The sequence below is a fragment of the Cuculus canorus genome, chromosome 3 (genome assembly GCF_017976375.1).
Source record: "Cuculus canorus isolate bCucCan1 chromosome 3, bCucCan1.pri, whole genome shotgun sequence".
In the NCBI taxonomy this organism is placed as follows: Eukaryota; Metazoa; Chordata; class Aves; order Cuculiformes; family Cuculidae; genus Cuculus; species Cuculus canorus.
The window spans coordinates 30,825,490-30,851,705 of record NC_071403.1 but is presented as its reverse complement, the minus strand read 5'-3'; the positions used below and the strand labels follow the sequence as shown (position 1 = coordinate 30,851,705).

Here is a 26,216-nt window from a genome sequence, read left to right as displayed (position 1 = left end):
TAAAATAAAGAATTCAAATCTTATTTTCTGAAACCAAAACTCTCATGAGTTCTTAAGGATACTGATAGGCATATTTACATTTAACTTTACAACTGCAAAACCTACTGGCCTCATCTGATCACAAACATTCTCAGTGCTTTTTAAAATCAGTCTTGTAGGTATGCAATCTTTCCCACATTCCAGTACCACGATGCTGTGGTTAACCTGCCTGCATCCTTGCTGCCCTGTCTGGATACTCAACCTGTGCCATGCTTCCCGACCCTGCCTCTAGGGCTGAAACAACAAAGCAAAGCAATATGAATTCAAGCTAAGCATCAGCTGTATCTCTGGCTCCTCTCAGCCTTGCCATAGCCTCCCCAAAGGACTTTTGTTTGTAGGAGAAAGTTTTCGCATTTCATACTTCAGTTGTAGATGTGTTTTCAGAGTTTTCTCTGCTTCTTTTTGTTAGTGATTAAGGATAACTGGTCATAGGTGAGTTTGCAAGCATGTTTTATTTTGTGTCTTCTACATAACAGCTTCCAAGCGTTAAGATTCCCTTCTAATTCATTGCATACCAGAGTAAAGAATTTATCCTCCCAGAGCAGAATTACTATGAGCAGACTTTTTTATTTCAAACAGAAAAAGATCATATTTTTTCTGCAGGAAAATCATGGAACACAGCTGGGTGTGGGACTGGAAACAATTTTTTTTTCAGAATGTTTATGTTTTGTTTCATTATTTGTTTGCTTTACATATAATCCCACAGCAGTAGGTGGTACTCTGATCATCTCCATAAACAAATGATCTGGAAAGAAACGTGGTGTTTAATTTCCTTAACCCATCAAACCCTCCTTTGCTCATACAGCTGCATGCCAATCTGAAACCTTGACTCAATACTCTGGGTAACTGGCGAGGGGGTGGGGAAGGACAAACTGTTGGTTTTTCTTTCCCACTTTTGTTCAAAGGCATCCAAGCATAGCTCTTCCTACCCTGACTAACCTGGGTAGGTGCCAGATGAATTTTTCCTTTCTCTAGGCAATGGCTCAGGAATTTCAGCCATCTAGAGCCAAGGCTGTGGGCTTTTCACTGGCCTTTTCACTCTAGCCTACCCTTTCTCTACAGTTAATCCCATCTCTCTCCCACATCCATTATTAGCTGGACTGTATTGCTCCTTGACAATCAGCTTCCAGAGAACTAAATTTTGCCTTTTCCTTCCTGAAACAAAGAGATGTGCCTGAAAGAAAGGCTTCCAGCCATTCATGGAAGAAGAAATGAAAATCCTGAGACAGTGCCTAGATGAGAAGAGTGGATGGCTGGTCAAGACAGTATGCTGGCCTGGTTCTTTAAAAATAAATTTGTTTTATGTAGATCCCAGTATTTATTGCGGGTAGCTAAACTTAAGAAAACATGATTCTCAAAAATACTGTGAAGTTCACAAGGAAAATTCAATGTCCTCATTGACTAGAGCATCTTAACCAGTTTGTTTTCTATAACAAATGGCACGAAACACAACATTAAATAACTGGCTTCAATGCGGGAAATGAACACTCTGCCCTAATCCTGTAACTGCATAACAGCTTTTTACACCAACCAAAATCTTTCATTGACACTGCTTCTCTTTATGTGCAGAACTACTAGAAGCACTCAGGGGAAGTTTCTTTTGCCTAAATCATATCTCTTTCTTCCTCCTATTTCCTATCAAGCTTTCCCTCAAAAACAACAAAAAATCCCCAATGAGTAGCTCACTAACCAAAACATCTCTTCGGCTGAGGAGTAAGCAATGAAGAAAGCATAAAATTTGTAATACTGTATGTTACTATGCTTTCAAATCGTTCCAAGTACTGAGGAGTTAAAACTCACCATGTGTGCCTGTGACCTGGGATGTTAAGATTCAGCTGGTGTAGAAGGGCTTTTGTGGGAAAGTCCTGGCACTCAGACCCAGCAGCAGTGCCCCAGCCCCTGGACCCCACCCAGCAGCACCTCCCAAGCACAAGCATTTCCCAAACAGAGGAGCTTGTGCTTGCCGGAACAAACTTTCCTGGAAGATGGTAGCCAAACCCTAAAGCAAAGAAGGCACTCTTGAGCCGAAGCCTCCAATTTCACCTGACGAGCTATTACAGTACTTACTCTCAACTGCACTGAGAAAATGCCATGGGTTTCCCGATTCTCAGAAGCATAAACAAGTTTCACTTTCATTTAAAAAATCTCAGCTTTTCACTCAGCCAGCATCTGACTTGCACCATTAGTCCTGAGTAAGGTTTTATCATTGGGAAAATGTTTTTTTTAGCAGAAGCAAGTTGCCCCCATCCCTTTCTTTTAATATCTCCCCCACACACACCCAAGGAGACAATTCCTTGCACAAATGTAGGAATACTGACAACCTTTTAGGAGAATGATGCTGTCTTAATGGCCAGTTCCTGTGAATTCACTTTACTCTCAAGCATATTTAAACATAGCATTGTTTCCGAAAAAAGTAAAAATATTGAAGGAAAACCACTGCTTCTCTGCAAAACACATAGCTTCTTCAACAAATAACACCACTTCCGTGCCCACCAAAGCCTAGGCCCAGCATCGTACTTTCACTGAAAGTTTCTAAAAGACACCTTTAAAGATAGCTGAGGTACATATTCACTATTTATCTACTTTTTTTCAATACAAATTTGAGTACAAATTACATCCTTGCCAATTTTGTTGCTAATACCACAGGAAAAATAAAACTATGACAAATTGCTTTTATTACTTCCTTAAACAAGAAGTGAAACTTGTCCAAAAAAGCATAAGAAAGACTGACTTGGATGATTTGAGCTTTTGCCAGGTACAGAAGTGACATAATAAAGAAAAAACTTAAATGCACATTCATAGAGGAATAATTAACTGGGCTTTAAAAGAATGCTGGATTTTAATAGCACAAAGGGTGTTAATTAGTTCATTGATTTCTTGCACTAAAAATAAAGCAGATTTTCAATTGAAATAATACATGACTTGTTTTGTCACATTGTCGCTCAACTCTAGTCCTGAACTGCTTTGACACCGAGAAGCCCCATTGACTTCAAGGGCTTCTTGGTATGTTCTGATGGTTCATCAGGACTGATTTGACCAGCAGCACAGTAATTAAGCACGGCCTTGAAAAATGAGTTTCACTTATTTGGCACAAGGATTGTGACTGCACCGGGAAATAGCTTTTTGTGTCTGTCTCGTTTCCTCCCCTCAGAACACAACCCTGCTGCCCCTGAAACCAACAGGAACCTTGCAAGGCGTTTAAGAGTAAACAAGATCAGATCTTATGGCTTACATTGCTTTTTGCTGGTGAAAATTATACTGGGAACTCACTGACCCTTCTGAGCGACACCTGTGGCTCTAAAAGGTGTTGTTGTTACCTAACCAAGGGGTTGGCTCAGCACAGGAGATGCTTGTGGGGAGGTGATTCTACAAGCCCACTAGTGAGGCCAAAATGCTTTGTGCTCTGGCCAGTGCCAGAGTGGGGACTGGCCACCCCCGGGCTGCTACCCTCCAGTCTAGGCTTCTCTGATCAACTGATTGAATCTGGGGGCCAATTTCAGCACTGGGTTCCATCAGCTCATCAGCTCGATTTCATCAGATGTTGCACTTGGGACACTAAGATTAGCATTTGGCCCTGCACCCTCTACGAGGAAAGCAGACATGGGTTTTAACGCAGAGGAAACACAGCTTGTTCCACTGGCACCCCCTCTTCTGTAGTTATAAGGAGAAAAAAAGTGGTATCGTTTCAAAATATAACCCCGTGCTCCAGCTCTCCACAAATATCTCCATTTAGCCAAAGGATATATTTTACTGAAGTGTGGCCAAGAAGAAAGGTGAATGCAAGGGAGAGATCTATCATCTAAAACTCCCTTTTCAAAAGCCATGCGTGAATCTCTCTTAAATGTATTACAATTCATTCTCTGTTTACTTTAGGCAAACAGAAAAATTCATCGTGAACACTCATTTTCGCAAGCTAATCGAGAACATTAGGTCCCAACAGATTCATTTAATAGAAATATAATAGGCATCCCTGCTTGCTTTTAATCTTACCTAGCTGCAAATGCTAAAATGAACATCAAATTAAACCTGCCTTGGAACAGAGATCCTTTCACAACTGATACCATCTCTCTTACCGCTTGTAAACACTCCAGCCTCCCTGTATGCACTCTCCTGGCTTTTGCTCTTTCCTGGAGGAGAGGAGAGGAGAGGAGAGGAGAGGAGAGGAGAGGAGAGGAGAGGAGAGGAGAGGAGAGGAGAGGAGAGGAGAGGAGAGGAGAGGAGAGGAGAGGAGAGGAGAGGAGAGGAGAGGAGAGGAGAGGAGAGGAGAGGAGAGGAGAGGAGAGGAGAGGAGAGGAGAGGAGAGGAGAGGAGAGGAGAGGAGAGGAGAGGAGAGGAGAGGAGAGGAGAGGAGAGGAGAGGAGAGGAGAGGAGAGGAGAGGAGAGAGGAGAGGAAGTGTCTACCTGCATGCAGCTAGGAAGGGGAGGAATAGTGAGCTCTACAAGGAGTATTGCAGAATGAAACATGGCACTGCTGCCCAAAACCAAGGCAGAGTTAAAAAGTGGATGGGAAAGTGAGTTTTGGGGTGCCTCGAGGGGAGGGTTCCTTTTCATGCATCACCAGCCACTGCCTGTATAGGTCTCCCTGATTTACCGCGCAAGACTAGGTAGTACAACCAGGCCATTCACATGCTGTCATCAACTATATGAGATTTTTCAAGCAATTTGAGATGTTAAATTGTTCATCGATAGTAAAACTAGCATCAGAACACTAAACAGACAAAAAAAAAAAAAACTATCATATTTCATAATGTATGTCATAATGAACAAAAGCCTTTAAAAAAACTGTTTTCACTGTGCTAAAGTAACAATCTAGACTTGTTGTAAGTATGTTATTCTTACAAGTAGTTCGCAGTTATTCTTGAAGGCAAGTCTTGGAGTTTCCTTAGCATAGTGCTGCTGGGGAAAATTTTCAGCATGTCCATCTTCATCTCTAGCCTGAAGGGAAATATAATGGCCTATTTAGGGACTTACAAATAATGGAAGGAAAAAAAATATCTAAAAGCATAACAGCTCAGATCATTAAGACAGACGGGAATCCCAAAATACAACATTATTTAAAAGTTTGTTTAAATATGCAGTACATCTTTTAGATACGAGAACTTGGGATGCTGTTTTCTTACATAGCTTAGGTTGAACATGCAAATTCATTGCATTGTAAATAATTAGAACAACAAAAGACAAATCCAAAATGAAATATTTGAGCTGGAAACTGTCAGTAACTCAGGGTTTCAATTTACTCCAATGCATTTTTCAGGATTACATTACATATGTACTCAATTAAACTTTCTGACATGCTTAAGCAATCCCTATATATTGCACATTTATTTTCAGTTTAACAGCAAGGCCAAAAAAAATAAATGTTTACATACTCATAATTTTCATGTAATACTATTATAGATAAATGAATTTCCTCTCCACGTTTAAGTGAAGCTTTGAAAGGAGCAATCATCTAGAGAGAACAATGATCCTCAAAATATGCGGTCAAAATATTTAATGATGAAGATACATTAAAAGTTACCAGTTATTTGGAACTACACTGTTAATTAAGAAAGCTGAAGTTTCAATGGAGACATTACCAGAGCCCATTAGCAATCCTGCTTGCACATAGTATTTTTCCCTTCTCATCGGCAGTGTTTTCTGCTTTCGAGTTAAAGCAAAAAGGAGAAGCAGGTGAAAGGAGGAGTGTCAGCAATACACTCATTACACTGTTCATTTGGGTGACACTTGCACTCCGTTCCGCTCCATCTCATCTGATCCCTGACTGTTCACTCTCTCCCTCTCGCAGCCTCCCGAAATTCACAGCTGAGCTGTCTCCCTCACATATGGCTTGCATATAATTATGCACATTCCATTTTACACTGCATTAAAATGATGAGCTCCTGGCTCCCTGCCAACCTATTTAAATCAGCCCCTGCCCAAAGAAGCTGGGGAGAGGAGGAGAGCAGAGAGGGGGTGACTGGGGAAGGGAGGCGAAGGGAGTGGGCAAAGAAGATGGGGTGAGGAGTGGGTAGTCCTGCTCCCAGTCTCTCCAGCTGCCCTGTGTCCCTCCTCTCCAGGGGGTGCGGGGGTCCAGGGATGCCTGAGTGCAAAACATGCGCATCTCAGTGGCTGCGGCAATGCTGGCATATCGTTCCCCCCTCGCGCGGCGTGAACTGCCTGTCGTCGTGTGTCACACTCCCGGCGCCCAGGCGTTTTCAGTGTTGGCATTTATGAAAGATATTTACACCTTGTAGGCTCTACGGCTTGTTTGCCTTCAAATAGGCTTCTGCCTGTCCCCAGGGAAACGGGGTGGGAAAGGGAGGCTGCAGATTAACAGCACTGGGGATTTTTAGGAAAACGTGCACCTCATTCAAAGCCCATTGAGTTCAGTGGGCTTCAGCTTGGTCCTCTGCTCCTCTGCCACGGGGTGTGAACAAACTCTGCCCAACAGAAAATACGATTTTTAAAAGTGCAAGGTTTGTCCGAAATGTAGTAGTACCTACAGCTGATGATTATTACAAGAAGTAGAAAGTGGGAAATTAGTTTGATTTTGTACATTTCATAGCAGTTTACAGGTATTTTCTTTCACTGCCCTCAACAGCTGCAGGGTGGAAAATGTTTAGAATTTTTCCTTCAAACCACAAGGAAGAGGCAGAGCATTCCTGAGCACCTGAAATCACTACTATATTGACAAAGGTTTAAATGTATTCTTCTAATTATTAGTTTGAAACTGAAACCTTGCCCACACAATAAATCTACCTCCCATGCTGCCTGGAATACAAAGTCCAAATTTCAACATGTTGGTTCTTTTTTTAAAAAAAAAAAAAAATCTTATTTTGAAAACAAACTTTGTCCTTTCTTCTCCATGAAGCAATATGGGCAACTCACTGAAGCCCTTCAGGTCACCTAGAAGGCAAGTGGGGGATGCATGCCTTAAAAATGCCTTGCACAAACAGAAACAGACCTGTCAGCTTGGGATCACAGGTGCCAAGAGGAATGCTCAGTGACAGCAAACTAGTGAGATGTTGCATGGGGCACAGGTGTTATGTAGGGCTCTGAATGCTGTCAGTGCCCTCTGAATGCTATCAGTGCCCCCAGACCCTTGAAACTGTATCTTGGCCCTATTCTAGACATCAGGCACGTGATGGCTGGCATGTTGTAACCTGCCAGTGACCCTGGAGTATTATCTCAGTGCACACACACACACCTTGTAAAACGAAATGGATATCAGGGTGTTTGCGGTGCGGGTGTCAAAATATAGAGACAAACCCTACCGACCTTGACCCGCTTACCAAAACTGCCAGTTATACAAAAGTTATTCATTCTCGCTGATGGCAACATGCCCCCCTTCACTAATCCAAACCTTATTTTATTTAATTTTGGATGTCACCCAAAAATTCCTAGTCTCAAAACCAGTTTAGCTACATAATGCTATCATTTACTTGAGCAGCAAAAGTAAACCTAGCTCAGCTAGCTGCTTTCTATTGTAAAAATTACCTGTTCTCAGTAGTCACGGCTAATTTGCCAATTGCTTTACATGAATTCATTATTACCATCTTCCAGTTATAAATAATTTGCAGAAGGAAACACTCTTACAATGTTCAGCACTGTTCTAACCATACTAAAACTATGGCTGAGTTTATCTTGCCATGGCAATATTGTGATATGCCTCTATCTACACTAACTTACTCTCAATCATTGCTGCACACCAGTAAGCGACTGCCTTAACTCCCCAGCATCTTGACCTCACTCACAGCAGGCTGGCATCTACAGCCGCTCCATCAGGCCTGTCTGCCAAAGGATGTTTTTTGCCTGCTATTGTTTAAGCAGATGCAACTTCAGAAAAACCCAAGCCAAACCTGTGATGTCTCTGATTTTTTTTTTTAAATGCTTTTAAGCTGTTAAAATCGTTATGGAAATACTCTCTTCAAAAAAATGTATGTCCGAGTGTGAGATGCAATCGATTGCCTATATGGAATATAAGGTAGAACTGTTCTCACAGCACATTTTCTTCCAGAACGAAAAAGGCTCCAGCTCCTGTTCTGAGGCCTGGGACCATGGCGAGCCCTGCTAGTTTTATCAGCACAAAACTGCTGCAACTTCACTGTGGCAGCGCCTCTCCTGGGATTTACTGAATCTCCTAATTCAATAGCCTCTACTGGCAGGCGGCCACTTTCCTGTCAGCTGCATGGGATCCGAGAGGGAAACCTGCCCATCGCTGGTCCATGGGACGATGGGCTGGACACGACAAAACCAGTGGTACTGCACTGCCCTGGTTACTCCTGGCAGAAGAGAGCATGTTATCCAAGAAGCAGTGTTGGCAAGGAAGATCTTGCAAGGAAAATGCAGTTGAGTTGGTGTAGCTGCTTGGCTCTAAGGTCAGCCTGATGATGGGTTGCATGGGAAACCGTGGCCTTTAATTGCAGGTTAGATATCAGGAAGCCTTTCCTAATGATAGGTACAGAAAGCACTGGAGCAGATTGCCTAAGGAGACTGTCAAAGCCCCGTCACCAGAGTTTTTTAAGAGCAGATTAGGCAAACATCTGTCAGGAATGACATGCTCAGAGTAGCTCCTGACATGGGGAAGCTAGGCAGATGAAAACATCTCATTTCCCAGGTCCCTTTCCTCTCTGCTTTCTACCACTAAGCTTTGAAGGAAAATGACAGGAGAGTAAGGAAAAAAAATTAAGAAAAAGAACAGAAAATAGGATCTGAAAGGACCTCTCTGAAAAAAAGGACAGCATTTGATGTTCAGAGATGTGAATACTCATTAATAAGTGGATGATGACGACTACTTTTGGCTACACAAACTGTGCTATCTATTCATAAGCCAGCCAGCCTACATTTGTGAAAGATGCCAACAGTTTGGAAACAGACTATATATTAAGTCAACATTTCTTTTTTTTAACAAGACGGAGGAAGAACATTCTACATCAAAATCTCCTCCTCTCCAAAGTGCATGGATATTTGTTTCTTTTTATTCTCAGAGAAAAATTATCTTTATCCAGATAGAGGATTTCTTAGCCTCAGTGTAAGTCTTTTTATGCAGCCTTAGGCTTGGGAGAGGAAACCTGTGCTTACATTTTAATATTAAGGGCAGGATCTTATGATAGTATAAGTCACAAGGCAGGTTGAACAGAATAATTTATTAAGATGGAACTTGTTAATGCAAAGCTTCCACTAAAATAGGACAATGCATTTGCAATGAAATCCTACTGCTCGGTCCACAAAAGTTTAATGACACTTAACTGAAAACACCTAACATCTGTTTTCTAAAAGCAATGGCCACCTGAGTAATGCAGAGTGACAGAATATTAGCCTGCTTAGTCAGGATAAAATTTGCACCTAATTTCCATAAATGTCCTTTAAAACAGATGAAACATGGGACTGCTACCCCAGACATGGTGAATGCAGGCATTAGTTGAACATCTCCGGTAGGACAAAAAAAAAAAGCTGTGAGAAATTGAACAGCATTGCTATGGAAGCACAGAGAACTGTATCAAGGCACCCATCCGGCAGCGATGAACAGAGGAAGTTCACATCATCCTTAATACTATTGTCTCTGGAGGCTGGCCACAGATGGGAACAGAAAGCCGTGTTTCCGTTTCCACCAGAAAGGTTATCTCTCCCTTCACTGAAGCTCAAAGGAAATCCTCAGGGAGATCCTAATCCTTGAAATTCTAGTTCCTGTGCATTTCTGTTGTCCCAGATAATCAATTATCATGCTTTCTACATTCACCGCACCAGCAACGGTAAAAATAGTACTAAACTTCCATCTGTTGAGCATATTCTTCCCAGAAATGTGAACATACTCACTGTGGGCTGGGCAGCAGGGGAGCCCAATGTCAGGGTGCCAAGCTGTGGCTCCACACTGGGAGCAAAGCAGGGCCAGGGATAATGATCCAGAGAGGATGTCCCTGGTTCAGCAACCGCACAGCTGTAGGAGTGAGTGAGCCCTCAGCTCAGGGAAAGTCCTCCCTCGGGGAAAGCTGCTACTAATGTTCTACAAGAGGTTTGTGCTTCACAAGGATTTCAGGATTTTCCTGATTCAGGGTGTGCAGGAATAAGTGGTATTTATTAATTTGTTGCCTCCCTGAGCTGCACTCTATACACTAATCTCTACAGTTGTAATATTTTGCCACTCTAAACTTCTAGAATCTTCTCAAGCTTTTCAAAAAAGTCATGGGTATTCTGAAACATGTCAAAACAATGTTTCATAAAATCTCCCAAACCTCAGATCAGTGACAACAAAGGACCTAAAAAAATCACACAGGTTGTTTATGATGTTGTTATAATTTACATTACACTAAAAGTGAGGCAATCCCTTTTGCTTGACCTCCTGCGACTACCGCAGGTTAGAGATGACCACTCTACCCAATGTTTCCCAGCCTTAAGTCTCTCTACCAGCAGAGGCTCTCTGAATACTTGATGGTGGTCTATGGAGAGCTTGCAGGTCACGTGCTACTAACTCCCCTTGTTTCCAGCTGCTAAAATGCATTTAAAGACAGCTAAAAATACATTAAATACTTTCCTAATGTTATTTTTCCATGTAAGCAACTGCTGTAGTCACCACAGGAATGTTATTTGATCTCCAAGGGGAGGGGAAGTGGTCCACGAGACAATCTGTCTGCAGAAGGTGATCTACGAAGTTAAAAAGAAACTGGGAATATACCCTCTAATAACTTCTTTATTAAGTATGCAGAGGAAAACCAGAAGGTCTTTCACGGACTTCTTTTGCTGCCTTCTCTCCCATTCCCACACATGCCATCCCAACACATACGCAAACACACATACAAACACACACATGCACAATTCCAACCGTTATTTAAGTTAGAATTGAGGTAGTGCCTACACCGGAAGAAGTGACCAGTGGATAGAAACCAGTGGAACAATATCAGCATGACAAGCAAAACCTTGGGATCACATGTGTGGCTCTTCCCAGGTCATAAGCAGAGGGCGTAATACTGGTGACAGGTTTGTGCCATTTTGTTTCTGGAATCTACCCACAAACTTCCTTCAAATCTCTCCCTGGCGCTCAGCTACTCCTGACTCCTATATATGACAGTACAGATTCCACAGCTGTGGAGTCCCCTTCACAGTGAGTGAAGCTCTATGGACATAAGAAGGAGTAAAGATGTCCCTGCAAAGATGCAGTCCCCAACTAGAGCCTCAGGTTCAATTCCCTGCAGGCATCCTTGGCAAGAGAAGGGACCCTATAGCTGGTGAGTATCGTGGTAAGAACTGCTTATGCTTTACTGTGCTATGTCCATGATGGAGAGTGATTAATCTAGACCCAAACTCTAACCTTTGTTGCGATTTTAGTTGCTATTTCAAAAGTGAATACAAAATCTAACGGCATCACTAACGGCAGATTGCATTAATAAAGCCACTCAAGTCCACATGTTTAGGAAAAGGTTTGGTATGGAAATGCCTTCAGCAGCCTGTGATCTGTCTGCTGTGATTAAAACCAGAGGAAATGCATCATTCAGAATATCCTGCCATCTTCTCCATTGTGCTGATAGAAGAAATACCCTCCGAGTTTAAAAAATAAATAGTTATCAGGTCAAACCTGTTATTCCAACCAAACCCAACCCACATCTCCTCATTGTCCCTTTCTGAACAGGTGTAAAAACTCCTGGAAAACAGGTAGTTTTGCTGAAAAAGGCTGCCCCAGAAAAATGCATTGCAACAAAGAAGGAGAATGTGCCAATTTGTGGAACAGAGCAGTGTTTCTGACATTATCCTCATCAAAGTAACTGAGGAATGTCACGTTCATTTTCTTGCATAACTGAAGCACACTAAAAAATCCAAACAATTCTGCCTTAAAATCTGATAAATGGTTATCTATGGATCTTTTGATTTTTTTTGGAATAATGCTTTTCTTATAACAGCTATGGCTCAGAATAGTCCTGCTTTTTGTACTTGATTTTTCACTTAGAATTTCACAGTATAAAATTATTCACAGTTTATATATAAAATGCAAGCTGCAAATTCTATTACAATATAAGTAATATCATAAGTGAATAAAAAGGAAATACTAATGACAGTACTAACCTAGTGCCTGCTAAAGTCATAACTTTCATCCTACTGCATCTAAAAGTCACTCAAAACTTTTACCCTAGAAAATAAGGATTCAGCTTTTTGGACTCAAAACACCTTCCCCCACTGCCTTCAGTTTTGTTTCATATACTTTATGGAAGAACACTGATTTTGTGCTGGACTTATCCTTCCAGGCAAAATTGGAGTTTTCTTTCTATACAGCTCACAATGCTGTATATTTATAGCCACTCCTACTACAGTCATAAAATACTTAGGAAAAGCTGATGACCACCTTCAGTTCCACAATATATCCAGAAAGAGAAACTGAAATGAAAATAGTGGTGTCTACTGCTCTGGACAACTCTTCTAATTTTTATAGGAAGAGGAGAGGAAGGATTGAGATGTGAAATGACTTGGGCCCATGAGCAAGTGAAAGTGGTCCCCACTCAATCCAGTTGCTGGTGCAGGGAACTGCCTTAGGCTGTCAAATGAAAATGCCCCATTACATCTCATTTTCCCACTGCATTCCAGACTGGCGCACCTTTTTCCTTCCTCTGTTGGCTAATAACCAGGTAGTTTCTGCAGCTTTACCAGCTTCTGTGGGACTGCACTACTCTTTTCCTGACAGTTCACTGCATGGTGATACATGAGAAGTGTTCAGATGGCTGCCACAAAAGCTAGATTTTCAAACTGCACAAACCTTTACCCATATCGCAAATTCTTAATAATCAGTTCCAAATTGTCAAAGAATAAATAGGATAACAAACACATAACAGACATAATTTGAAATAAGCTTTGTTTATTGCCCTTTTGAACACTTCTTTGACAAGACACAGATGTGTGGCACCTCCATGAAAGTCAGACTATCCTACTAATCTCCCTTCTGATCCATGACAGACCTAATCCAGAGACACTAATGGACCATGTTTGACAGTTATGCAACATATTCAATAAGCACCCTAAAATATGGCTAGGAAAAAAATGAAAATATACTACAGACTTTCCCAGCAGATTCTGTTGTTGTAACGGGTAGCTCACACCAGCATAGGTGATTAGCTCTCCTTCTATTCACCTTCCCTGTTTATTATAATTTATGAGGTAAGAGCTTTTTCCAAAGGATTCTATGTGGTTCCCTGTCAGGTAGCTCAAGTATCCCTTCTCACTCCTGCCATTTCTACAAGGGATCCCCAGCACAGAGGAGAGACCAGGAGAGGCTCCTGTGCAAAACAAGCACACATTTCAAATCAGCCTGCCAGGGAAGAAGCAGGCAGCCAGCAAAACAAAACACAACACCAAGGAGGGGGAAAAAAAAAAGAAAAAAACCATCCTCAAATGTTGGTTACGGTTAGCTAAGGCTCACAGACCAAACAAATCACTGTCCCTAATGAATTTGTTTCAATGCATCTGCTTATTTCAAGCTTCAGTGTTGTAAATACCAGAGCAACAATGCGGATTTTCTCTGATTGCAGTGTCACATATATGATTAATCATCTTGACTCAGAGCATATTTTTTTAAAGCAATTGCAGGCTGGTTTAATGAACTCCTCTCCCACTGGCTTTTATAGACTAGTCATGATCAACACACCATTAAGATAAACCTCATGCCCCATCCCTGCCTTCTCTGACAGCTTGCCTTATTTGCCTCACAACAGTCAATATCCAATTAAGAAGCAACAGATTTGATCAATACAGAAGGTAACAATAAGATTTAAACAGCTGGTAAATTCTACACATACTCTTCTTCTTTCATTCCCATCTTTGTGTTATATAAGCAGTTCTGCACTTTACACTTTGAATAAATGCAGAGAAGGAAAAACAATGGCCAGGTCTTGTTGGTAAAGCTTTCCCCCAAATGGGCTGTGTATGCAAGCTACGCTGCAGCAATACAAGCTTGTCTGGGAATCTATCCTATGTATTTTCTGAGGCCTTTTCAAGGGTGAAAATAGAAATCTCTCCCTGCTTTGGTTATGAGCAACGTGCCACTTGGGCCATTGACACATGAAAATGGAGGGGCCGTAATATTATTAAAGCAATCACTTATGAGCTGGGTGAAGGGATGACTGGTCTGGAAACAGGAGCAGTACCCAATAAGAATGGAGTGAGTGCAGGAGAAGCAAGGAGAGGGTGAAAAGAAAGGAGGGGAAGCTTTGATACAAATGACATCTTCTACAATCTTCATATTATCTCCCAGTCTTTCTGCCAATGACGAATGGCTGCAATAAAAGGTGGGATAGTGGGAGTTATAAGCAGGACAAAAGCAAAACCTGGCTGGTGGTGAGGAGAATTCATTATAATTCCTGACAGCCCAGCTGGAGGTCAGGTGCTGAGGTCACAATATCACCAATGGCTTTGGGTCTAATATCAGGTACGGTACTTCTCTCTCCCCTCCCACCACCTTTTCTGAGTCCTTTATTCAAAGTTTTATTGTCAAGGGTAGTTCACAGAGTAATAGGCTGATATAGCCCAAATAAGGTAGCCCTCCCTTACCAGCATTTCTTCTTTAAAGACAATGTCATGACCACAGGGGGAATGCCACGCTCTCACTGACAAATGGAATGTAACTCAAACACCTCTAAGCCTGCTCCCAACGGAGGCAGAAAGTTATTTCTGAATCACAGAGGCATGCCTGTGTTTTCCACTGCCCACTGCAACTCTCTATCACCCAGAGGGATTCCTGTAACATATATCATGTCTAAAACCAGGAAACTGACTGTTCAAACTCTAAGAAAGTTCAGAGCACATGGATCCTTTCAGGCAACGGGAGGCAGCCAACTATAATTTATCTTCCCAATTTGCCTTGGGATTTAAAAAGTCCCATTCTGAGTTTTCTCCTTTCTGTCACAGTAAGATGAAATGTGCTGAAAAATGCCTCTATCTTCCCAGTTTCCTTCACAACCATCTTCCTCAGGGAGTGGTTGCAGGTAGGTTCTTGGCCAGTTTTCTGAGCCTACAGGCATCTAATTCTAACTATTCCCAGCAGCTACTTCAGGCCTAGGGTTTATCAGACTATACCTTTGTTTTCTACTCTGTGCATTGTTATTACATAAAAAAAATATTACTCTAAATCTTAAATACAGGCATAAAAATGGGGATGCTTCCACTAGAAAAAGGAGCAGATGATAGAAACACATTCGTCTTTTCATCTCCTCTATTGACTCAAATGGCTTGTGTGTCCATCCCTATTCTGACCTGCCAGGCCCCTTACAACAGGGCAGAGGCTTGTGTGTTTGGCTGTTTTACCACCTCTCCTGTAGCCTTGATCGGCTCTTTCTTACCTCTCCCCCACAACTCCTGTCTTGAAGAGCATCCCTTGAGGCTACACCAGACTCCTGCAAGCTCCCAGCTAGCAATTCTGTCTCCTCATGCATATACATGAGTATGTACATGCCATATCAGGGTAGCACTATGAGCTTTTTTTAAACCTTCCATGGGTTTATTCCAGCCCCTCAAGTGCTGATCCCTTATACAACTCCTGTTTGTTCAACACTTCCAACAAATATGTAGCCAATAACCTTGCTTACAGCTCTGATGTTCTTTAATGTTTCCTCACTGTCCAATGGATTATTCAGTGTTACTTCAAATATACACCCATTGTATTGCTGAGCCCACTGAAGTCCAGCTGGTGGCCTACGCAATAGGTCTGCTGTCATAAGCCTGTCCCATTTTCCTCAAAGATGGAGCTACTGCTTCCACAGCAAAGAAAAGAGATGGAGGTAGGACACTCCTGTGCACTGTAAGTGCCACAACCCCAGAGCTGGGAGCTGCCAAAATCACACCCTCTGCGTAGTTAGTAGCCCTGGCTCCTCTGTTCAGCAGTTGGGCTTGAAGCAGCCAAGCAGGCTCTGCAATATTCAGAAAGTGAAGCATTGCTTGTGTTTCTCCACTCACAGTAGAGAAATTGAAAGTTTGCCTCTTTTGTCATCAGTGCAGATTTTAGGGCAGAGTCAAAATTAAGTCTCTGTCTAAGGAGAGTCCAGTGAAACTTGTAGAACCATTGCAAGCCACCTTGTACAGCTCCACAAATTCCCTATCATTTAACCAAGAGGCAGAGGTCTTTCTCTTGGTCACAGTGCATATTACAGTTGGAGGCAGCAAGGCTTGGGGGAAATGGATGCTCTTGTTACTACTGCTACACTGAAGTACAAAAAAAAAAAAGCATCAAGCAAAGAACCAGCTCTACATACACACTTTAAGCACATTTTTACTCTACTGAATATTGCTGCTATCTGAAAAACTTAACATAACTTTCTATTCTGTAGTTGATTCCATCAAAATCCAAGACCCAATTCTCCCACCTGCATCCAGACTGTTTTGAATTGGGTATCAGTTTTGTAAAGTGCAGTAACAGGCTTGACCTCTGTTGTTCTTACTGCATTTTTCAATCTGTGCCTAAAGCTTCTCTATAGTGAAGAAAGCACCTACTTGCCCTTCACACAGTCACCTGTAAGGCTAAGCTTAGGCAAAGGCCACTGATAGCAAGAAAACACCAGGCTAGTGACAGATGTTCAGCCTAACATAAGATTGAAGCCAACAGACAAGAAAATCTGTCCACGTTTCCCAGTAGTACTAGCAAGAGGAGCAACGTGGTGGCGGCTGTCACCGTCTTTTCTTTAGCAACAGGCTGGTCAGAGAGAAAAGAAGCTAAGGAATCCCCTTTTCATACTCAGAGCACGACTTCCACGAAGAGAATTACAATTTAAATTAATTACAACTAACCATGTAATTAACGTTTGTGTCAGTTTATTACAGGCATCTTCACCATCACTGCTGTGAAATGCAACTTAGTGACTTTTTTGTGGAGAATGAGATGGAACAACCATTTGCCTCACTTGCATTGTTTATATATTAATCGTTAAATTGTTGCTAATATTATTAATCTCATTATCCTAATTACATGTGTTCTGTCTTTTTACAGTAGCATTCATTCCAAAATTATTCTACTTCACACATCTCCATTGTTCCCCTCTCTTTGTTTAGAAAACCTGATAAAGAATCACTGGCATCGAAGAAAAGGAAAATGAATATTGAGCATGAGGAGCTGCAACATCAGCTGCTTAGGAGGAAGGGGAAATCTATGAGTGTTCTTTAACAACCGGCACACTTCGCAGCGTATAATGGCAAAACATTTCACACAGTGGAAGGCGAGGTTTAAAAAACTGGACCACTATAATCCTTTAAAAGCAGCCAGGGTCTCTTTCTGAAAGCCTAGGTCATGTGCCTGGCGCTGTGTCATATGGTGTCTCTCTTCCGCCATTTGTTTATTTGCTTCTGGCAGTTTTGGCAGTGAGGTATCAGAGTGAAATGCACACCACTCCATACATATGGTGGGAAGAATCTAGTGCATCAGTTGAATGCATACTGTACTGTATACACATTCTGTTTTATCTCTGAGCACAGCTGTGCTGTAAAAGCTTACAAAATGTGAAGCCTTCTGTGCAGCAAAAACATCGACTGGAGAAGCTGGCCTATAACTTATTAGGTTGTGACACAAGCCAAAAAAAGCCGGAATTAAAGCTGACAACTCCTGGCATCGTGATGAAAAGCACAGTGGCTCAAGTTAAAGAGAGATTGTCAGCCCTGACTTCAGGTTTCAGGCTTTTGCTGCTGTGGGTTGCAAATATGGCTCTCTTTGTCCAGCAGAGTAGCCTTCAAACTGTGATCAGTCCCTTGTCTCCTACTCCCCCAGCTCTTTGGACTGAAGGTAGTGGAAACATATGGTAGGAAACTCTCCTGAATACTGGTTGGAGCAGATTGTCTGAGTAGTTTGATTATTTTTTTCCACCACAACCTTGAAACGTGGTCTCTTTATTTTAATCTAAGAAGGGCCACACTGGGTCAGATTTAAGGTCCCCTTGTCCAGGCTTGTCTCCAGCAGTGGCCGGTATCACCCTCTTGAGCACAAACTGAGGAGCAATGGGCCACCAGTCCTTCCAGGGGTACAGACCTGCCGCAAGCACAGTGAGGGTTGCGTAGGTGAGATATTTGGTATGTTTGGCCTGTACATCCACTGTGTCTGGATTTTTTCCTGTACGTGTCACGCTGCAGCACTGAGCTACATGAGATCGTAGTACTTCTCCTTTTCTACCTACTGACAGACTCCATATGTGCTTGTATGTGTAGGCAGAGGAAGTAAGGTGAGTAAGCAAAAGAGAGAAAGGAAACACAAGGTGGGATGGTAATTTTAGGATGCAGAGAGATTTATCATGATAAGAAAAACATGACTGGAGACATCACGTTCCCCTCCTGATCCGATAGGAATGAACTCCTCATGCAGCTGACCACTGGAGCTGTCACAGCTAACCCATGTGCTCCTCCTGCATGCTGTGAGGGACACCGAGCCAGAGGAAGCCTTGGGTAACATCTGAGAAAAAATCCCTTCTGTCCAGTCCCACCAGTGCCTGAGATGATATTGGGTCCCAAAGTGGGTCTCTGGCTTTAGCAGCTTCCTTGACATCCACTCTTCTCTGCTCCTCACACAACCTTATTCCTTTCAGGCAAGAGCCCACCTGATCCCGAGCGGGAAGGGGAACATGACCATCCTGCCAGCTGGAGCTAAGGGAGAAAGGCTTCCAACAAGGAAGCTTTCTCCTAGCCTCCTCCACATACCTCAGCTGCGGGGGCTTTCCTCCTCCAACACAGTAATGATGGCACTTCCGAACCCAGTTGCTCCTCAGGGCTGCCCAACAGGCATCAGAGGCGTCCTGCAGCAGAGCACTGCCACTCAGCCCACTCCAGTTGCTGCCCTGCACCCCTGGGGCTCCCCTAGAAGTGAGACTGCCTTGCACAGCGCATCGCTGCAGAGGACAAAATACAACCCCCAGCTAAGTTCAGCTTGTCTGCCTTGTCTCATGGGACCACAGTTGCGTGGCTCAGCCACCGCCCTGTGTCCACTGCCTTTTTCCCCAGCCCTGCGGTTAACTCCCTGCCAACTTCCTCACAAAGAAGAAGGGTGACATGCCTGTCACACTTTTAGGGGGAGACAGAAAAGAAACAGCAATTTAAGGCTCAGCCAGACATTTTGTCACCTTTCCTTTCAAAGATGTGAAAATAAAAGAGAACCAAGGGAAGAGGAAAATAACAAGTTCTTGCCTTGAGCACTAATTGCTGCTGATGTTAGTTCGTCTTCAACAACCAATTTTAATTGCATCTCCACACTGGATAAACCTTCTTCTTCAAATGTTATTTTAAATACACGGAAGGCTCCTCCTTAAAACCAGATCATGGTCTACACTTAAGGGAACAGTATCAGGGAAGGGTAATCACGTTTGGAATGGCTGTTATGTAATGCACTAAATACAAGGACTTATCTACTTAGAAAAACACAGATAAGAATGAATACGGTAGTAGTCTATACAGGCTGCTATATTTTTACCACCGAAAAACTCCCGTATTTTTGTTAGCAAAAAAAGAGTGGCTACTAACTATCCATTAATTGTCTATTATTCCTCACAATACAAAAAGGTAGAGGTTCAATAAATATGCAATGTTTTCAAATAAAATAACTGTTCACAGAACAAGTCACCAAGTGGTGTGAAGGCCGAAACCATACACGAATCCAGGAGGAGCACAACGCAGTCTGGAAGGACACATTCATCAGCTATTAACAACAATGGTACAAGTGCTGCCACACTAGAGTAGTTTCAATGAACTGGTACAGAGATGATGTAAAGAGCCATGAGTCTGGCCTGCAGAGTGTTTTGGGATATTTGTGCCTCTCTGCAATCAGGCTCTAGGAACTGACCTTGGCGATGGGAACTTAGGATCTGTTTTCAAACCTTGAAAGCAATCCATGGAAATAAGTTGCAGCTATCATTTCTACTTACATAGAAATAGTAGAAAAAAAAGCCTTTTTCCTACTGGAAAAAGGCGGCTAAATTGTTTCTGAAACTGGTGAGAGACTTCAGAGATAGAAGTTGAATTTAACATGCAGAGGAAACACATCTGGTTACACTACATGCTGTCAGAGAGATGGAAGGGCAAAACACATGCGTTAACTCCTGATGGTACTGGACACGGACTGGCTTTTCTTCTTATGCATGCTTTAGGGAAGGTTTGTCAGAGGGCATTTGGAAAGCCAGGAGGTCACAGTCTCTCTGGTCTTTCAGGTGTCCACACCACAAAAAAATTTTCCATATGTTTACTCCCATTGTGAGAAAGCACAGCACTCTTGAAAGTCAAAAACTTTAAAGATCCTGACTTGTGCCAGAATGAGACAACTGGACTTGAAACACATAAATATCCACATGTAAACATGCAAATACAATGAGGAGTACAACAAAGATAAATTTCACTGATTTCTAGCCTTTCTTCTGTTTTTTCCTGCATTTCTGAGTTCAATGGCATGATTATCCAGGAAACCAACTTAGATTTTACACCTAGAGATACATGAAGTAACCAGAAATGTCATCACTCTCCTAATGCTTTTCAGCAAGGGTTTAAATCTTTCTCTCCCAATCTAAGGAACACAAAGTTGCCCAAAGAAATTCAGACAATTACAAACGAGTCTTGTAGTAAACACCATGACTGGAAGCTTATGAAAGCACTGCCAACTACTTAGGCACTTTCCCTGTAATGCGTGAGTGGGGAGGGAAAGGGGAATTATAGGTGTTAGGAAATTATTTCGCGTAGACACTCAGGACACTTTAATATTTTTGTTACTAAACCCGTGATTTTAAAAAAAAAAAAAAAAAAAGAAAAAGTAAAGATGAGTCTTGGACATATTTTTAACTAACTTTGATAGTACAGTGTTACTAGATGTATTTCCTGTCTTTCAAAATCACCTTCAATACTTCCATTGGTTTCTATGAGAGCTCCAAATCCACAGTCTCCTGCAACTGTCAGTCACATGCTGTGATAACAGGTGGAATGGGTAACATTAATGCTGTACTGAAACACAGAAATGAGAATGTAATGATGGAAAAGAAGTAAAACCTACCAGCCATGCCAAGACAGGCCATTTCTCTTTAGACAGTTCAGAGGAAAAGACAGTGGTGTCTCCGTGTGCATATACATGTAGAAGAGTGTGAATCTCTAGTCTCAGTTCCACTGCTCATGAGAAGTAATTGGAGACCTTAGAGTCAACCCTTAACATCCTCAAACTACAACTGAGTTGCTTCACGAGAGGGTGGTGCTGCCACATGTGGCTGGGGCTGGTCAAGTGCTCCGAGCACTCACAAAAGTCTATGTGGTTTTTACTTTTTTTAATCATTTTTCATCCCTGTTGGGCATCAAGTGCTGGCTGCTGGAGAAAGATCACTGCGGGAAGCAAAGGATCTTAAGAACAAAGCTGAAAAGTGGTTTTTAAGCCACCCTTGTCGGATCAGCTAGATCAGACCAACTTCCATTTCTTCCACATCCTTGCTTGTCTCCCCACACACTAGGGAAGACCTGTTTTATTCCACAGATTGACTTAAATGGAAAACTAATGAATAGGAGGCCCACGTCATGGCCTCAGCAGGGAACCAAACTGGAATACTCACAATACAATTGACAGGCTTGATAGCTAAATGGATTTAAACAATAGCTGGAATCTGATGAGTCTAAAATCACTTCCTGTGAGAAAGCTGATCAGGAGAGTAAATCTTTCATGGATTACATTCAATTAAGAGCTTTCACATCACTGAGAGACAGCTAGAAATCCACGCACAGTGTAAGCTAAAAATAACTGGGTTCTCAGTTGATCCATTGAGGCTAAAAGCACAGACTTCTGGAGTTTCTCTACTAGGCTGGGTAGCGGCTGTACCATCCTCTGATCAACATGAAAAAATCACCAACACTTTTGGAAGGAGGCTAAACTCTAAATATCCCTCTGGAGGGATCCTGTGATAACAAAGCATGTGACGCCTTTATATTCGTTACATCTGTTGTATGCAGGAGATGGATTGATTTCTAAAAGCCACCACTGGACAATAAAGGCAACAAAGCTTTATGCCAGCTAGTTTTAGCCACGAAGCAGAAAGCAGCAGAGCTGAGCCCACTACGCATGCAAAGGCTTTCATTTCATGGGCTCCCAGGGCACAGAAGCTGTGGTGCTCTTAACAAATCTGAAATAGCTTTCATGGTTTAAGATCAAGTCTCCATAGTGAAAGTTCATGAAACAACAAAGGCAGAGAGGCAGACCCTGAACTCCTAGAGCAAAACAAGCCAAAAATTGACTGGAAAGACAACACGTTTCTTAGGAAAAGTGTTTAAATGTGACTTTATGGTGCTAATATTTGAGATTAAGCAACAACTAAATCTAGGGTTCTTAGAATATCTGAACTAGAAAAAAGGCAATTGTGGGTGTACTTTTACAAATGGACCTACATACACCTGCTTTTTTGACACTGCATGCCAATGAAGTGACAGACTGAAAAGTGGCCCTCCTAGTTTTTTGCTTTAAAAAAACCCAAAACACATAAGTAAAAGGAAGATCATGTAAACATAAGCGTGATGAGAAAACTGCAACAGCTCTTCTGGCCTGTCAAGCAATGAATAGGCAGTCTTCTTCCAACCAGCCCAAATCTACATCTTTCATTCTTGTTTTTCATCAGAGGGAATTTTAAAGAGGGACCAATTTCTTGCAGAAATTTCCCATTAAAAGTATGTCACAACAGCAATTAAGACATGACAGAAGGAGATTATGATGTGGGTTCTGGATTTATACGACAGTGCTGGAGCTGAAAGCCCATGCGACTCCCTTTTACAAAGTCACTTGGGCTTGGATTCTCAGAAGACTCAGTGTAGGTTAAGCAAACAAAGCCCATTGTTTGCTTTTCTTCAGGGAAATTCGTTGCTTAATTTTGTCTCATGATTTTGGAAATCTCAGCCTTGGGAGAGGATCAAAAGAAACATTTTCCCTCATTCCTGTGATGATGACAGGACTGGCCACAAATGCCTGGCTCCATTAGGACTGCTCAGACGTGGTGCTCCCCGTGGTGCGGCAGCATGCCCTCCTGCTCCCTTCATGAGTGCTCACCTGGTGCAGGAGCACCCACCTGACTTGCACTGTGCCTTTGTGGGTGCCTCTCCTTTCCTGCTGGGAGCAAGCACTTGTCTGTCAGCTACCGCTGTCAATCAGAAAGGAAAATAAAATGGCAGAAGCCCATATTCTGCTGATATGTAGCTGTTTCCCTGTGAAACTTTGGCCAAGCTGCAAATCCACCACAGACCTTCAGCTGACAGGAGGCCAGTTCATAAAGAATCACCTTAAACACATGACTCATGCAGAGTCCTGAGTACCCATCAGGCAGTGGCTGCTGTGTGAGACCAGCCCTGCGGTACCGACATGAGCCTGACTTCCCTTTTGACAGTTACAACATCGGATGTGCTTGGCTTGGTTTTTCATTATAGAGGTGGCTCTCTCAGAGTGGATAGGGTTGTACTTTTCTGTCTGTCTAAAAAAAATCAATCCATGATTCAAAAATGAAGCTGTGCTCTTTCACTATTTTGTCACTCCTGGTAGAAAAAAAAAAAATCTATGTATCAGGCTTTCTTGGCTGTTACCCTGAGGATGCTAACTGGGGTGGGAAGTTATCTACTCGTTCTTCAGCAACACTGACAGAGACAAGACACATCTGGGTCAACACAGGAAGCATATAGAGAATGTAAAGCCTCTTTGTTAAACATGAAGATGCTATTTCTAAATAGCCACTTTCTTAACTACAGTCTCATTTTAAGCAGAGGTCACTGGCCTCTGGCTTTCAAGGAGTAAGAGTACTGTGATAAAATCAGCATCAGGAAGGACGCATGATTAAAAACAAGGGACAGAGAGCAACGGTTTATGAAGTTGAGAGTGTCCCTAAATCTAAAACATGCTCACTTTCCCCAAACAGAAATCTACCATTTGGGTCTTGAAATCTGAGACTCACAATAAGAACACGAGCTCTGTCAAACCAGCCGGGTTTTCTGCAACTCTGACAAGGAATTTGGTGCAACAGCTCATGAAAACAGGTGGTGAGCGTCCAGTTCACACTTGGAAGCAGTGGACTACTGTAAAATTCCCATCTTCCCGCCCCTTGATGTAAGAATTCCCATGTCAAAAGAAAAGGGTCAGCTCAGCAAACAGACTGAACTATGTTGTAAAAGTTTTGTCCTTTTAATTACAATAGCTGTTAAATACACAATGCATCTTTAAGATTTTACAGTGCTGAAAATATAAAAGAACCGAAATATTTGCCACTATGTTATCAAAGTATCAAGTCTGCAGTTTACAGGAATATTTTATGAATGGCAAACCAGAAGGACTTGCTTTTTCATTCTTGGGTCACATTCACAGTAATGCAACAGAAAAGAATAAGCCCCTCTCTCTTTCGAAGAATTTATTTGCCTTATTAGAAGCCAAGCCCTCTTTCTCTTGCCAGCTGAAATAGCTGCCTTTGTATCCTTAAGTGAAATCATTAAAAAACATGTCAGACTGAGAAAGATGTATTTTTCCCAGGTATTTCTGAAAGCCATCAAGTACTACAAGTTAGCACCACGAAATTATGCTGCACCACTAGAAGCATTTGTTTCTCCTCCCAAACAGAGCATCATTGTTCTTATTTAAAGAAATAATCCTCACAAAGCTCAAATAATTATTCAGCCCAAACAGCCCATAGCAAGTGAAGCAGTCTTTAGACAGCTGTCATGGCTCAGTCTTCCAGAACCTCTGAATTTAATGGAACTCATTAAGGAAAGAAATTAACAGAAATTAACAGGAAAATATCATAATTTGTCTTGTTTCAGAAAGCTTGAATGGAGACAAAAGGCTCTTTAACATGACACGTAATGCGACCAGTCAAAACTGCCTGTGTCGCTGAGTCTCGCACACTGAGTAAATAAGTTCGAAGTTGCTTATGTTGCAGCTCCACAGTTTGGTGCAGTGAAATGAAAACATTAAATGAGAATACCCTGTCTTCGGGTGCTAAGATGCCTGTCTCCTAGCATCTGTACACTGTGTGCTCATACAAGTATGCAGGATTGTTCAACATAATGAATACACTACCTGTAAATATCCTAGGGTAATGAAAGATGAAGGGTAATAAACTCTCTGGGTAAGGGAATCATGTTGTAGATAGTTTATGACAACTCTCTTTCTGCAACACTCTTCAACCAAGGAGGAAAAAAAGCTTCAGTTATCTTTTCAGATACATAATAGTTATGTAAGTTATCTCTGATTAGCCGTTCAGAAGCACAAAAAGGAAAATTTCACTGTAGTTTTTAATCTGAGCAGAATTGAGAGAGGAGCATGCAGCGCTGTAAGCACTTCAGAAAGTCAGAGATAACATTGACATATTTCAGTTCAGTGTCCTCAGCCTCTCCTTTGGCACTCACTGCAATGCTCTCTCTTGAGCAAGCTTGCTACACCGCTGCCTCGTCCCAGCAGAGCAACATGCACAGCCACACACAATGTGGGACGGGCATCTGCTCAACGAAGAGTGGCTTGGCTAGAATCTTGCTCCTCCTGAAGCCAACTGAGCTTTACCTTCCACTTTCAAAGTGGCCGGGCTCTAGACTCCAGAGACATGTGAAACGGGACAGAACACGTACTCAGAGGGAAGCAGAGGGGACAGCTGGAGAGAAAAAGGGGCACGGAAGTGAATAGACCACATTTATAAACTAGAAGTTCACCCAGAGTCACTGCTCCTTATGGAGACCAGTTTTTGCTGCAGAAATGTGGAGGAAAATGACTAAGAATCTGTTGGAAACATGTAAATAAAAGCATTAGCTATTTGTCATTGCCCCTTGCCACTTGCAAAGGCAGTCATCCCCAGACGCAGAGCCATGTTATTTTGCTATCGTACTACAAATCTCCTAACAATGGCAGAGGAATAACAGGGACAGTTACTATCACTTCCCAGCACAAGGAATGTGTATAAATATATGTTAAAAAACAGAATAGTCTTCAAGGAAAAGAGAAGTCTTAGTTACATGGAATTTCGTAACAGTTTTCTTCTCATTTCTTTTGGAGCTCACAGCAAGTGCCAGTGGCATAAGGAAGTGCCAGGATCCACAGGGGCAGATAGAGAGAGCAGATATGACAGACAGGAAGAGTTGAAAGAGTATGTAGGAGCTGGTGGCAGGAGAGAAAGGCGGGCAAACAGAGACTAAGAAAAACTAATAGTAATGCTGCTGAGAAAATTAAAAGTGTTGAGCCTTCAGATAAAAGAATTTTGGAGAAACAGGCAACAACAAAATTA

The 26,216-nt window shown here is 42.2% G+C and overlaps 1 protein-coding gene across 3 annotated transcripts in view; it reads right to left on the bottom strand.

Annotated features, from left to right (window-relative positions):
* Positions 1-26,216, bottom strand: part of SOBP (sine oculis binding protein homolog) — a 122,709-nt gene that overhangs the window by 49,341 nt on the left and 47,152 nt on the right. For 2 of the 3 annotated variants that reach the window (XM_054061595.1, XM_054061597.1), the window contains exon 5: positions 4,879-4,974. The exons of the other annotated variant lie outside the window; for it this stretch is intronic. In XM_054061595.1, coding sequence (XP_053917570.1) covers positions 4,879-4,974 — 96 coding nt within the window. The remainder of the gene's footprint in view (positions 1-4,878; positions 4,975-26,216) is intronic. 3 annotated transcript variants of the gene reach the window in all.